Consider the following 15,279-nt stretch of genomic DNA (forward strand, 5'->3'; position numbering starts at 1 on the left):
TGAAGACCCAGAAATGAACCCACACGCCTATGGTCACTTGAATTTTGACAAAGGAGCCAAAAGCATCCAATGGAAAACAGATAGCATTTTCCAGAAATGATGATGGTTCAACTGGAGTTCAGCATGTAGAAGAATGCAGATCAATCCATGCTTATCACCCTGTACTAAGTTTAAGTCCAAGTGGATCAAGGACCTGCACATCAAACCAGAAACAAAGTAATAGAAGAAAAAGTGGAGAAGCATCTTGAACACATGGGCACTGGAGAAAATTTCCTTAACAAAACACCAATGGCTTATGCTCTAAGATCAAAAATCGACAAATGGGATCTCATAAAACTGCAAAGCTTCTGTAAGGCAAAGGGCACTGTTGTTAGGACAAAATGACAACCAATAGATTGGAAAAAGATCTTTACCAATCCTACAACAGATAGAGGGGCTTATATCAAAAATATACGAAGAACTCAAGAAGTTGGCCTGCAGGGAGAAAAATAACCCCATTAAAAATGGGGTTCAGAGCTAAACAAAGAATTCACAGCTGAGGAATGATGAATGGCTGAGAAACACCTAAAGAAATGTTCAACATCTTTAATCATAAGGGAAATGCAAAACAAAACAGTCCTGAGATTTCAACTCACACCAGTGAGAATGGCTAAGATCAAAAACTCAGATAAGATCAAATGATGGCTAGGAAGTGGAGAAAGAGGAACACTCCTCTATTGTTGGTGGGATTGCAGACTGGTACAACCATTCTGGAAATCAGTCTGGAGGTTCCTCAGAAAATTGGACATTGAACTACCTGAGGACCCAGCTATACCTCTCTTGGTCATATACCCAAAAGATGCTCTAACACATAACAAAGACACCTGCTCCACCATGTTCATAGTAGCCTTATTTATAATAGCATTAAGCTAGAAAGAACCCAGATGCCCTTCAACAGAAGAATGGATACAGAAAATGTGGTATATCTACACAGTGGAATATTACTTTGGTATCAAAACCAATGACTTCATGAAATTCATAGGCAAATGGATGGAACTGGAAAATATCATCCTGAGTGAGGTAACCCAATCCTAGAAAAACACACATGGTATGCACTCATTGATAAGTGGCTATTAGCCCAAATGCTTGAATTACCCTAGGTGCACAGAGCACATGAAACTCAAGAAGGATGACCAAAATGCGAATGATTCACTCCTTCTTTAAAAGGTGAACAAGAATACCCTTCGCAGGGAATCAGGTGGCAAAGTTTAGAACAAAGGCAGAAAGAACACCCATTCAGAACCTGCCCCACATGTGGCCCATACATATACAGCCACCAAACTAGAAAAGATGAATGAAGCAAAGAAGTGCAGGCCAACTGGAACTGGATGTAGATGTCTCCTGAGAGACACAGCCAGAACACAGTAAATATATAGGCGATTGCCTGCAGCAAACCACTGAACTGTGAACGGAACCCCCGTTGAAGGAATCAGAGAAAGGATTGGAAGAGCTTGAAGGGTCTTGAGACCCCATATGAACAACAATGCCCACCAACCAGAGCTTCCAGGGACTAAGCCACTACCCAAAGACTATACATGTACTGACCCTTGGCTCCAACCTCATAGGTAGCAATGAATAACCTTGTAAGAGCACCAGTGGAAGGAGTAGCCCTTGGTCCTGCCAAGACTGGTCCCCTAGTGAACGTGACTGTTGGGGTGTGTGGTCATGGGGGGAGGATGCGGACGGGAAGCCCATACAGGAGGGGTTAGGGGAAAGTTGGCCCAGAAACCAGAAAGGGGAATAACAATTGAAATGAAAATATAAAATTCTCAATTTAATAAAGATAAAAAATAAAAAAATAAGAAAGCATGAAAAAAAGAAAAAAGAGAGAAAGTTATGTTCAATATTAATGTGATAATATCTTTCATTTTATCTCAACTGATATCTACTCAAGGTAAAAAAGTATCCATATGCAAGGAAATATGTTATTGTTATCAGAGAAACCATCAACAGAGTTATTCTATGTATTTATTCAAAGAATGCTAGTGAACCTTTAAAGAAACAGTTACAATGTGAAAGTTAATTCACTGAAGGTCATGCACTGCATGATTTCATTCAATATTTAAAAGTAAAAAATACATACTTAAAAATTATGTCTGAACTACTAGAAGGTCAAGATGTTTGATCAAAAAATTCAAAGTTATGAGAATGATGTATATGTGTATGTATGGGACATATGGTAATACTTAATATATGTTTTTTATGAATTATAGTAAGTATTGGAATGCTTAGAATGCTTTAGAATCACATTAATCCCTTTTGTATATTCCCTTGATTATAATTAAAAGAATATTTTCTAATGCAGAGTCGTAGTCCAGTCAACAAGTTGAAGAGAGAGGTGAATGATTTGCTTCCCTCTTGTATTCTTGGAATTCATGAGAGACTATGAGCACAAAGTTCTGGGAGGTCATTTCATCCCTGAAGATAACTAGCTGTGTCTTAATTACATGCACCTTCTTCTCTGCAATTTAGTAGTCTCTGTACATAGACAAATTTTAAGTAAATTTCAAACTATACTAATCTGTTGCTCCACTTTTATAATTAATTTGAACTGTATTAATTGATCTTTAATACCCTGATATTCTATCTTCCTTCAGCAACCACATTTCATTTTGTTACTTTCACTTCTTGAGTTATTTTTCACATTTAAGAAGTCCACATGACTGTCCTCTTTATGTACACTGTTATACAGACAAGAGCATTTGCATATTGCTCCCTAGGGTGGTCCTTGTCTTGTTGACCTGAGATATAATCTCAACTGTCCTCTTTCCTTCACCGAACACTCTCTTAAGCTCATATCCTCAAAATGATGAGTCCTGCCCAGTTCCTGTTTCTGCTAATGCTCTGGATCCAGGGTAAGGAGAGTGGAAGTTGAAGGAGGAGAATGGGGATGGTAGGTGATCCCTCACTGCTTATGTGTGTTGTTAATGTGTTGTTGTTAATCAGGCAGCTCATATTCTCAAGGACGAGCATGTAAGGTTCTGTTACATCCTAAGGAGAAATTCTAGATGGAAGAGTAGTCATGCAAAAATCAAGATTCTGACATAGATCAGATGGTGTGGTGAAAACTTTGATATATTAGAACCTTCAAATCACTTGTTTTATATAGAATCATTTGATAAATAATATTTTTAAATCACAAAAATTACCAGGATCTCACTTGAAAGGAATAACATAAAGGATTTCACAAACATTGCTCAGGAAGTTTGCACATGACTTTTAACTATTGTATTATAATTTCAGAAACCAGTGGTGATGTTGTGATGACCCAGACTCCAGTGTCTTTGTCGCTTGCCATTGGACAACCAGCCTCCATCTCTTGCAAGTCAAGTCAGAGCCTCATACATAGTGATGGAAAGACATATTTGAGTTGGATATTACAGAGGCCAGGCCAATCTCCAAAGCGCTTAATCTATCTGGTGTCCAAACTGGACTCTGGGGTTCCTGATAGGTTCAGTGGCAGTGGATCAGAGACAGAGTTTACTCTTAAAATCAGCAGAGTGGAGGCTGAGGATTTGGGAGTTTATTACTGCTGGCAAGCTACACATTTTCCTCACACAGTGATACAGACCCTAACAAAAACTTTCTTGCATGGGGCAGACCACCTGGCAATGTGGTGCTTGACTGGAGAGCAGAGCACTCTGTGTCTGTTTGAGAGGGAGGGGTTGGAACTTGAGTAATTGTTTGCAGTTGAGAGTTCTAACCAAACTTATCTGACTGGATGTGTGGTTTGACTAGATCTCAGGTGCTACCAATTTCCAATCCTTCTTGCTATAGCCATTGTGTGTTCTTCGCATCAGGAGAATTTCATCTCATTAAACTAGCTGATTTTTGAGGATTTCTATTTTTCATTACTACTTTGATCTTCATTTCTATTCCTTTCTTTTTTGAAATATATGTGTTTGCTAATTCTCATTCCTATTTTCATTTTTAAATTTTAGATGTCTATACATATGCTTTTTATCTTTCTAGGTAGACTTGGGAGCATTATTTTACATGTCTTTTAAAATAATTTTGTAAATTTTATTTTCTGAGGGATAGGGCAATGAGAAATTCAGCATAATCATTTAGAGATTTACTTTTACTTCCCTCTCAATGTTTCTTGAGTCTTTATGTTGATCTTTGTGATTCTTGAATAATAGCTAGGGCCTGGCATTATGAATGGTTTCCAGATTGGCTGCAAGGAACAGGAGAGGGGTGGGATAAGTAAGACACCAAGACTGGGACTCTTTCAGCCTCGCCAACTAGAAATCAGAACATTTCTTTACTTATAAAGATTCAAGACTCTCCTCTTTTCATGAAATACAGATCATATCACTTTGTCCTGGGTATACTTTTCTAGTATGGCCAGGGTTCCAGGTTACTCATGGGTAGAAAGATTTTATCATCAACTCCCTATCCTTATTCTTAAAATTCTGCAAATCATTTTACCTTAAGAAAACCAAAAATGAAGGAATCAAGCAAGCAAGCAAGCATGTTCTCTGGCTGGCAGTAGCATATGCTTTCAAGATGCTTAGATAGAATATAGATAGAATCCAAGTAAGTGCATGTGAATCACCCTTCTTTAAGTAGTGTGTATTATCTTTTAGTAGTGACTCATATTTTTTCCAGATTTGCCCAATCCTGAGAGTTCAGGCATAGTAAGTGTTGTAGTTGTTATTTGCAATCTTATAAGAATTTGTTTAATAAATGAATTGTTTTGTTTCTGCATTAATTAACATTACAAATCCCAGGTGTAAAACAATCATTTCCAAGACTGATAAATCATAAAATTTTATTCTTCTTTCATTGTTTTATGTCATTCTTGGATCATGTATACATTGTATCGTATTATCTTAGTCATTTTAACTTTTGTTACTGAATGCTTAGACTTGGCTAAGTATGTATGGTCTGTTATATTATAGGTTAAAATTCTAAGAATTTCTATATATGTTGTAAAAGGAGTTCTGTGCTATTATCTGTTGTCATTTGTCCTGTCCTGCTGAATCTTGTCAGCATCCTCTGAGTTGAAACTATTCTAATTATTTTGTTTAATGAACTTTCTTAGCAGATAACATTCTCCAGGGTACCAAGAAGTTTCCAAAGTAGGGTCAACTAAGGTTACCTTCTTGTGAACAAGAGTAGTAAGTACATTTAGGAAACTCAGGGGAATTCAGAAATAATTTTGTCAGAGAAGACATGTATGAATTATTATGTTAATAGCCTCCAAGATTTTGACTTGCAGAGACTCAAATTGACAGTAAAGGGCCTCAGGTCAGCCATCACAGAGTGTGCCTCTGCCGGCACATTGTCAAAACAGCTTTGCTGACTTTGTCACATCCACTGTTCATCTACAAAATGACTGTGCCACATTATTGTTGGCTTTACAGCTTTTACTTATGATTTTCATAATGAAAGACTTTCTTGTGGAAATATGCCTGGAAACTGTAGGTTGTACTTAGTTTTCAGTGTGTATGTTTTTGTAGTTTGTGTAATTAAATTGTAATCAAAGTCCACAAAGCTTGCAAGTGTCCCAGTGGCCAATCTTTGAAAGCTGAGGTTTGCCCACTTACTGAACTGTGGTTCTTCTCAGTTGTTGTGTTACCTGCATTTAAAGGCAGGGTTGTGGCAGGACATCATTGTGTCAGTGGCTTTAGCAGGTTTCTCCATTGTTTCTCAATCTGTGGAAGATCTAAATTATTTTGGATCTTAGGCTGATTATGTAATTTTTGATGGACATGATGCTTTGGTGAATCAGAACAAAATAGGAACTGGATGCCCTCATGAAGAAATAAAAAAGTGAGAACTTTACAGCAGCTCCCTCTGTGTCTGTAAGGAAAGATTCAGCAGCAACAAAGGAAGCATCTATAGGACGTATAGGAACATAGCTTTTAATTCTGTACTCTGACAGTTGCTTTTGCATGCAAGTTGTTCTCATACAGTCAATCAAGTTCCAGACTCAGACTGCTTTGTACCCTTCTTGCCATGTGATGTAATTAAGTACTTTAGTGTCTTCATGATGATTCATTTCACTGCAGTGGTTTTTCTATATACTCCAACCTAACAATATTCATTCTTCACTCTGACTCTTGTGTAAGGGCAAGCATCACAGGCCTCCCTCATTAGTTATTGTTCTAGAAGTCTCCAGGGTTTTCATGGATGCTGTCTTCAATCAATGAATCTCTGTGTCTGTCTATTTGCCTATTATTCATTCTACCTATGTACCTAAGACCTAACTTTCTGCCCATCAATCTTTCTCTCTCATCTTTTTTTTTATTTCTCAATTTTTCTTTCTCTTGCTCAACATTTACTATTTCTATCACTTGGGCTCTTCCTACTCATGCTGACCTTGGTCTCCCTTCTTTCCAATAAGTTTGTTGTTGGCTACTGGTTTAATGTATATTGCTTTTACTATGTTTAGGTATGGGCTGTGAATTCCTGATCATTCCATGGCTTCTCAAATGAAGGGGTGTTGAATTTTTATTGAATGCTTTCTTAGCACCAAAGAGATGATCATGGTTTTTTTTTTCCATTTTAGCTTGTTTATATAGTGGATCACATTGATGGATTTGCATATATATATATATATATATATATATATATATATATATATATATATATATATCCATCTCTGCATCCCTAGGATGAAGCCTACATGATCATGATTGATGATTGTTTTGATGTATTCTTGGATTCACTTTGTCAGACTTTTATTGAGTATTTTTGCATTGATATTCATAAGGGAAACTGGTCTGAAGTTCTCTTTTTTCATTGGGTCTTTGTGTGGTTTAGGTATAAGTGTAATTGTGGCTTCATAGAAGCAATTGGGTAGAGTTTCTACTGGTTCTACATTGTGGAATAATTTGAACAGTATAGTTGTTAAATTTTCTATGAAGGTCTGATAGAATTCTGCACTAAACTCATTTGGTTCTGGCCTTTTTTGGGTTAGGATACTTGTATTAACGACTTCTATTCCTCTAGAAGGTTTGGGACTGTTTACATATCTTTCTGATCCTGATTTAATTTGCTTCCCTGTATCTGTCTAGGAAATTGTTCATTACATTCAGATATTCCAGTTTCGTTGGGTATTGGCTTCTATAGTAGGATCTGATGATTTTGTGAATTTTCTCAGATTCTGTTGTTATGTCTCTTTTGTTTTCTGATTTTGTTAATTTAGATACTGTTTCTGTGCCCTCTGGTTAGTCCACAGGGTTTATCTACCTTGTTGATTTTTGCAAACAGCCAGCTCATGAATTTGATGATACTTGTACAGTCCTTTTTGTTTCTATTTGGTTGATATCAGCCCCAAGTTTGATTATTTCTTGCCTTCTAGTCCTCTTCGGTGAATTTGCTTCTTTTTGTTCTAGAGTTTTAGGTGTGCTGTCAAGCTGCTAAATATGCTTTATGTTTCTTTTTGGAAGCACTTGGACATTTGAGTTTTCCACTCAGAACTGCTTTCATTTTGTCCCAAAAGTTTGGGCATGTTTTTGTTTCCTTTCTATTAAATTCTAAAAAGTCTTTCATTTTTCTTTATTTCTTCCATGAAGTTATCATTGAGTAGAGCATTATTCAGCCTCCATGTGTATGTGAGCTTTCTGCTGCTTTTGTTGCTGTTGAAAACCAGCCTTTTTCCATGCTGACCTGATAGGATGCATGGGATTATTTCAATTTTCTTGTATTTGTTGAGGCCTGTTTGTTTAGGGATTATATGGTCAATTTTTGAGATGTTACCCTGAGGTGCTGAGAGAAAGGTATATTCTTTACTTTAGGAAGTGGATTTTATTCGATATTAAAATGAATACTCCAACTTGTTTCTTAGGACCATTTGCTTGGAAAGTTGTTTTCCAGCCTTTTACTCTGAGGTAGTGTCTGTGTTTGTCTCTCATATTTGCTTCCTGTATGCAGCAAAATGTTGTGTCCTGTTTATTTATCAAGTCTGATAGTCTATGTCTTTTTATTAAATCCATTGATGTTAAGAGACATTAGGGTTTAGTGATTGTTGTTGCCTGTTATTTTTGCTATTAGAGGTGAAATTATTTTTCTGTTACTATCTACCTTTGGCTTTGCTGTAACAATTTTAGTTTCTGGTTTTCCTTAGGGTGTAGTTTCTCTCCTTCTGTTGGAGATTTCTATGTATTATCCTTTGTAGTGATGGATTTGTGGAAAGATATTCTATAAATTTGGTTTTGTCTTAGAATATTTTGGTTTCTCCATCTATGTTAATTGAGATTTTTGCAGGATACAGAAGCCTAGGCTGTCATTTGTATTTTCTTGGGTTCTTCATGACATCTGTCCAGCATCTTCTGGTTTTCATAGTTTTTGGTGAGAAGTCTGGTGTAATTCTGATAGGTATGCCTTTATGTGTTACTTGACATTTTTCCCTTACTGCTTTTAATATTCTTTCTTTTCTTTTGTCCATCTGGTCTTTTGACTATTATAAGATGGGAAGAATTTCTTTTCTATTTCAATCTATTTGGAATTCTGCAGACTTCCTGTATGTTTTGGGCATCTCTTTCTTTAGGTTTTGGAAGTTCTCTTCTATAAATTTCCTGAAGATATTTACTGGCCCTTTAATTTGGGAATCTTTGCTCTCTTCTATACCTATTATCCTTAGGTTTGATATTGTCATAGTGTCTTGGATTTCCTGGATGTTTTGAGGTAGGAGCTTTTTGTGTTCTACATTTTCTTTGATGGTTTTGTCAATGTTTTTTATTGCACTTTCTGACCCTGAGATTCTATCTTCTATCTTTTATATTCTGTTGGTGATGCTTGCAAGTGTTGGGAGTGGCTAAAGATGGCACTGACATCTAGTGGTTTGTGGTATGCAACCATTATAGCCTTGTCCCTAGCCTTCTTCTGGCATTTACAAGGCCAGGGTGATAAGCATGTTAATAAGTTATCTCATACTCCACCAATCCCCAGAGGACAAGTTTACAGCCACTGTCTGTTTTGTACTGAAGGCAAGTGCCTTTGTTCCCTGGGGTCCCCTGTATCAAGAATGAGGTGTTCCTGCAATAAAGGCTGTTAAGAAGAGCCCAATGGTGTTGCGTCTTCCTTGCTGGTTGAGGTGGGCGCTTCAACTGTTGGCCCATTAGGGGGACCTGAGAAAATTCTCTTTTCTCGTGAGGGCTCAGAACTTTTCAGTTTTTAGGATGGATGACTCCCTAAGTTCCCAGAAGGGGCAATTAGCTTCTGAATAAGGGACCATGAAGCTCCCAGGGAATAGGGATCATAAAATTTCCCTAATGGGACAATAAGGTTCTCTGGAGTAAGCAGAGACGATGAAAGGCTGGTATAGAGGCTACAGAGTAACATTCTCTGGTGTAAGCAGAGACGATGAAAGCCTTGGTTTAGAGGCAAAAGGGTTTGTGGAACACAGCAATGTTGTCTTTCTCATTTGATCCTTTGTGGGTTGGACTAGCACTTTTGCCTTATACTCTTTTTGTGTTGTGGTGTTGCTACTGTTTGAATTGCCATCATCCAGGGCACGAATGCATTTGCTGGGAAGAGCCCACTAATCATGAGCCACAAGATCCTGTGTAAATAAACATGCCAGCTCAACCTCGATTGTCAATAAGGTCATAAAAGCCCCGCTCCTGTCAGCTCTCCAGGAGCTTCTTGGTCAGCGTAAGCTTAAAATCGAAAAGAAAATCCCGTTGAGTTTTCTTGATGAATGTAACCGTTGTGCTCCATGGTTTATAGTGTCAGGGTCGCTCACTTTAAGAGCGTGGGACAAGTTAGGAAAAGATCTGGATAGGGAAACTACAGAGGGCAAGCTTAAACCAGGGACAAAGCCGCTTTGACGTATGGTTCGTGCCTGTTTAGAAGATAAACGATGTGAAGAAGCTGTTAGGACAAGTCAGAAAATCCTTACAGAGCAACAAGAGAGTATGTCAGAAGGAGAGAAAGTTTTGAAGGAAGGAAAGAAAAGAAAAGGAGGAAAAGAAGTAAAGGAAAAGACAGAAAAGACTAAGGAGAGGATAGACAGAAACAAAGGTAATAATCAGGACCTAGAGACAAAGAAAATATATCCTTCATTAAAGGCATTGACCTTGGGAATGTCTAGTGACTCAGAGCTTAGTGATAATGACTTAGAAGACCTTGAGGAAGAAGCCGCTCAGTATGAGAAAGAGATTTATCATCCTGACTGGCCACACGCCTACACTATGCAGAAACAAGCCAAAGAATTAGATAAGAAAGCAATTATACCAATGGCACCCCCTGCACCTCCGTATAGCTTTCAATGTAAAAGGATGGTTAAGACTGCAGGAGGTACTTCTTTTTGCCCAGAAGTATGGAAAGAGTTAGGATTGAGTTTTCCAGTTTTTCTGGATGTAAACGGGCAGCGACATCATGAACCAGTTGGCTTTAAGACAATAAAGCAATTAGCAGAGTCAGTCAAAACCTATGGAGTCAACTCAGCTTTTGTTATCGCTCAAATTGAGGCTCTTGGCAGATATTGTCTCACACCTGGAGACTGGGGGAGTTTCACCAGAGCTTGCCTCTCTCTGGCTATGGAACAAGTGTAGTGAGAAAGAAATTTAATTTTATGGACCCTGCTCTAGTGGCAGTGTGTTGGTTGATAGCCAACGTTAATTTTTGAAGCATAGTGTTTTATCTGTGCTTGTGCTCCCAGCCCACACAGTAGTGGGGAGCGAAACTAGCTGTGGAGCTGCTCCAGTGAGCATGGAGACTTCTCAGTCTCACCCAATTTTTCTGGCTCTTCGGGAGCTGTTTGAAAGAAAAAGGCTTAGGATGAAAAAAGAGCACTATAGAGAGATTTCTAAATGAATGCGATGCCATTTGCACCTTGGTTTCACTGTCTCTGGGAATCTCATGGTGTGCAGCTGAGATAAGCTGGGGAAAAGATGTAAATTTTGCTTGGGAGCAAGGAATCTTAAAGGCAGAGTTTCAGCTGGTATGGCACTTAGTGCATAGCTGCCTAGAAGATCAGAAGTGCTGTCAGCAGGCTATAAAAAAGGGACAGGCTGTCTTAGAAATGCTACAGAAGGAATGATCTAAAAATGCTGAGAGTGAGGCGGGGGAAGACTCTAAGGAAAACAAGAACAAGAAAGGAATTTATCCATCCCTCAAAGAACAAGGTCTGAAAATAAAATAAACAAACAAACAAACAAACAAACAAACAAATAAATAAATAAATAAATAAATAAATAAATTACAGTTGCTGCTTTTAGTCGCCTGACCTTCAACATTTGCTCACAGAAAGAGAGTGCTCATTAAGAGAAGTTCTTTAGGGTGCCTGCCTTATCTGCTGGCTTTCTTCCAAGAGAGGAGTCAATCTCCAACATTAAATTACTTTTCTCCTTAGTCATCATTAACATGGAGAGTGCTTTTGATCCTATCCCCTCCAGCAGCCAGTTTCTGCCTCTATAGTAAAAATGCCCCAGGTTTGGGGACAGGGGAGCCCCTAAAGTATTTTCAAAAAAAGTCTGCAGCAGACTGTGAATAACTTTGTTTTGCCAGACAGAATAGGTTTTAATTTAAGATGATAAGAGGAGAAAGTCTTGACTTCAGCTTACTCCAATTAGAGGCTGTGGCCAAGGTCAAGATTAATGTTTTTCTTTTCATTGGGCCTTTAGCCCACTGAGACAGTTTTGATAAAGGGCCACTACTGAGGTCCTGAAAATCCCAGGTGAACTGGTTACAATTCTTTTGTCAGCCACTTGACGAAAAAATCATTTAAAAACATTAAGTGACTTTCAAAAATTACTAGGAAGCATAAATTGGATTCGACCCTATATTAAAATGCATAATGTAGATTTACAGCCACTCTATGAGATCCTGAAAGGGGATTCTCAGCTTACTTCACCCCGTGCTTTATCCAAGGAAGCACGATTATCCTTGAGAAAAGTAGAAGAAAGACTGGAAAAGGCAATGATAAGAAGGTACAAGGAAAAGTAGGATTTCTTTTCCTGTATACTGAGAACTTTTCGTCAGCCTACAGGAGTGCTATGGCAACTAGGACCACTTCTGTGGATTTATCCCCATACTTGTCCTAATAAGACCCTTGAATATTATCCTTCTGCTGTTGCACAGCTTGCTATGTTAGGTGTTAAATCTTGTATCCAGCATTTTGGTATTTTACCCAAGAAAATTATTATACCATATACTGCAACCAGGTAGAAACATTGTGTGCCTTGATAGATGATTGGGCCATATTACGCTGTAGTTTTGATGGAGAGTTCGACAATCATTATCCTAAGGATCCTTTTTACAATGTTTTACTGAACATCCAGTGATCTTTCCTAAAGTCACTGCCTCAGAGACTTTGTCTGGAGCGTTAGATATTTATACAGACGGCTCCAAAACAGGTGTAGGTGCCTATATGGTTGATTCTCAAGAACCAGTATTAATTCAATACAGTCGAGGCACCCCCCAAATCACAGAATGTAAAATTGTATTGGAAGTTTTTAAAAGATTTCATGATTCTTTTAATTTAATTTCTGGTTCTGCTTATGTAGTTAACGCTGTGAGCTCACTTGAAATTGCAGGGCCAATTAGGTCGACTAGTACTATATGTCAAATTCTTTTAGAATTACAAAAATTGATCTGGGCCAGAAAAAATAAATTTTTCATACAACATATTTGAGCTCATACTAATTTGCCTGGTCCCATGGCCAGTAATAACGCCCTGATGGGTGCTAGCACTCATAGAGAATTTATTTTTCATGCAGCTCCAGTTGATCTTGCTAGAGAATTTCATCAAAAGTTTCATGTTCCTGCTTTCACTCTTCAACAAAAATTTAAAATCTCTAGAGCTGCAGCTCGTGATGTGGTATTATGTTGTCAGAATTGTGTTCAGTTTCACCACCCTCCTCAGGTGGGAATTAACACTCGTGGTCTGATTCCACTAAAACTTTGGCAGATGGATGTCACACACATATCTCAATTTGGAAATTTAAAATATGCGCATGTTTCTGTTGATACCTGCTCTGGTATTATACATGCCACTCTGATGACTGGTGAAAAGGCTCATAATGCCGTTAGTCATTGCTTAGAGGTGTGGGCACCCTGGGGAAAGCCTAATAGTCTCAAGACAGACAATGGGCCTGCCTACACTGCAAGGTCCTTTCAGGCATTTTGCCAAACAATGCAGGTCAAACATACTACAGGATTGCCATACAATCCCCAAGGTCAAGGAATTGTGGAAAGAACGCATAGCATTGTACTTTAAAAGAGCTCTTACAAAAACAAAAAGGGAGAAATGCCTATGGCAGAACACCAAGAGAACAGTTGTCTTTAGCTCCTTTTACTCTAAATTTCTTAATTTTGGATGTGCATGGCTGCTCTGCTGCGGATCACCATGCTGCTACTAAACCTATGACTTATGCAGACATAAAGTGGAAGGATGTCTTAACTGGTGAATGGTATGGCCCAGATCCTGTAATTTCGAGATCTAGGGGAGCTGTTTGTGTTTTTCCACAGAATCAAGACAATCCAATCTGAGTGCCTGAACGTTTGACTCGCAAACTGCCTCCTGCTATTCCTGAAGATGAGACTATGAACCCTACTATTACTACTGGGAATGGTAATCCAGGTTGATTCACTCACACCATGGGCTATTGCCAGATCCTGGCCAGTACTTATGCCAGTTCATAGCAATCCTACTGTTTTGCCAACCTTTTTCTCCACATCCTGTTTGCGTAATGTTCCTTGTATAGTGTCAAATGGAAAATCTCCCCAACAGTATATTGCCACTAATCTTTCTTTTCTTTTTTTTTCTATTCTTTTTTTTTTTTTCGGAGCTGGGGACCGAACTCAGGGCCTTGTGCTTGCTAGGCAAGCACTCTACCACTGAGCCAAATCCCCAACCCACTAATCTTTCTTTATTACATACATTATGTTTCACTCTTAAAAATTCCTCCCAGCCTTGTATATGGCTATGAAGGACCACACTGGCTAATTGGTTAGATCCTGTTAGCAATAGTGCTATGGGCACTGGAACCATCCTGGCTGCTTTGAGTCAAATTACCCAAGGAGCCTCTTCAGGCAGTGGAGACACATCAATCAAGAAGTCTGCTAGGTTAAACATTACAACTTTGATTATGATGCATAATTGTAGTTTTCCATCACCCCTGGGGCAAGGCATTCACACACTGGATGACTCTACCTGTCATAGAGTCCTACCTACTTGTCCCCCATATCAAGCCTTTCCACCTAAATTTAGCCCATGTCAGAGTCCATTCCATAGAGCTATACAATTCCTACCAGGATTTGAATTTTCCCCTCCTCTTGGCAATGTACAGTATAATCGAAAAAAAAAATAAGACTGGCAGGCATAATTTTTGGCCTTGGTATCAATGGGTATTATCAAATGAACAGGGAGCATACACATCTCTAATTCCTTTTGCTCGATTATTAGGTGAAGAATTTACATTGTATAATATTTCAGCCACTAAAGCAAATAACAAAACCAGATTAGTAAATGTAAAGATTAATGGCCTTTTAGCAAATGATACTGCCATTGGAGCTTCAGTATGTGCTAGACCACCTTTCTTCTTTCTGATAAGCACTAATATAAGTGATAATGCTTTAAATTGTAATAACTCTGATGTAGTCTGTTATTTAGCTGAATGCTGGGTGGCACCAATGATACCGCAGTGATGGTCAAGATTCCTTCTTTTGTGCCTATCCCTGTGGAAGCAAATCCAGATAATTTTCCCATACTTCATTTACTAAGAACCAAAAGGGATTTTGGTATTACGGCAGCTATAATTTCAGCCATTGTACTATCAACCGCTGCAGCAACAACAGCCGCGATTGCTATGACTAATCAAGTACAGACGGCTGAGACTATCAACCAGATTGTGGAAAGAACCGCAGTGGCATTAGAGATACAAGAAGAATTTAATGCCACTTGGCATCTGGCTTTCTATTAGCTAACCAACGAATGGATTTAATTCAAGAACAAATTGAGGCGTTATATCACATGACACACCCATCCTGTGTTTCCTCCCTTAGAGGCTTATGTATTGCTCCTCTGCTAGCTAACCTTTCTCAGTATTCTCAACAGAGCAAAGAAATATCGAATTATCTGAAAGGAAACTGGTCCATGAAAGCTGAACAATTATCGAGACAATTGCTGATGCAGATTGCTGTCCTTAACAACACTAGAATGGAACCCATCACGTTTGGAGATTTCACCTCGTGGATTACCAATGCTTTCTCCTTTTTTAAAGAATGGGCTGGCGTGTTTGCCTGGGGGCCATTGTCCTCTTGGGATGTGGAGTAGGTCTATGG

General features: G+C 38.5%; 1 gene segment (V, D, J or C); it reads left to right on the forward strand.

The window, feature by feature from the left end:
• Positions 1-2,846: 2,846 nt before the first annotated feature.
• The window catches only part of LOC103691145 (immunoglobulin kappa variable 2-29-like), a 74,050-nt gene continuing 61,617 nt past the window's right edge, over positions 2,847-15,279 (forward strand). The window contains 1 exon segment of the V gene segment in view: positions 2,847-2,894. Coding sequence covers positions 2,849-2,894 — 46 coding nt within the window.

Source organism: Rattus norvegicus, chromosome 4, assembly GCF_036323735.1.
Source record: "Rattus norvegicus strain BN/NHsdMcwi chromosome 4, GRCr8, whole genome shotgun sequence".
Taxonomy (NCBI): Eukaryota; Metazoa; Chordata; class Mammalia; order Rodentia; family Muridae; genus Rattus; species Rattus norvegicus.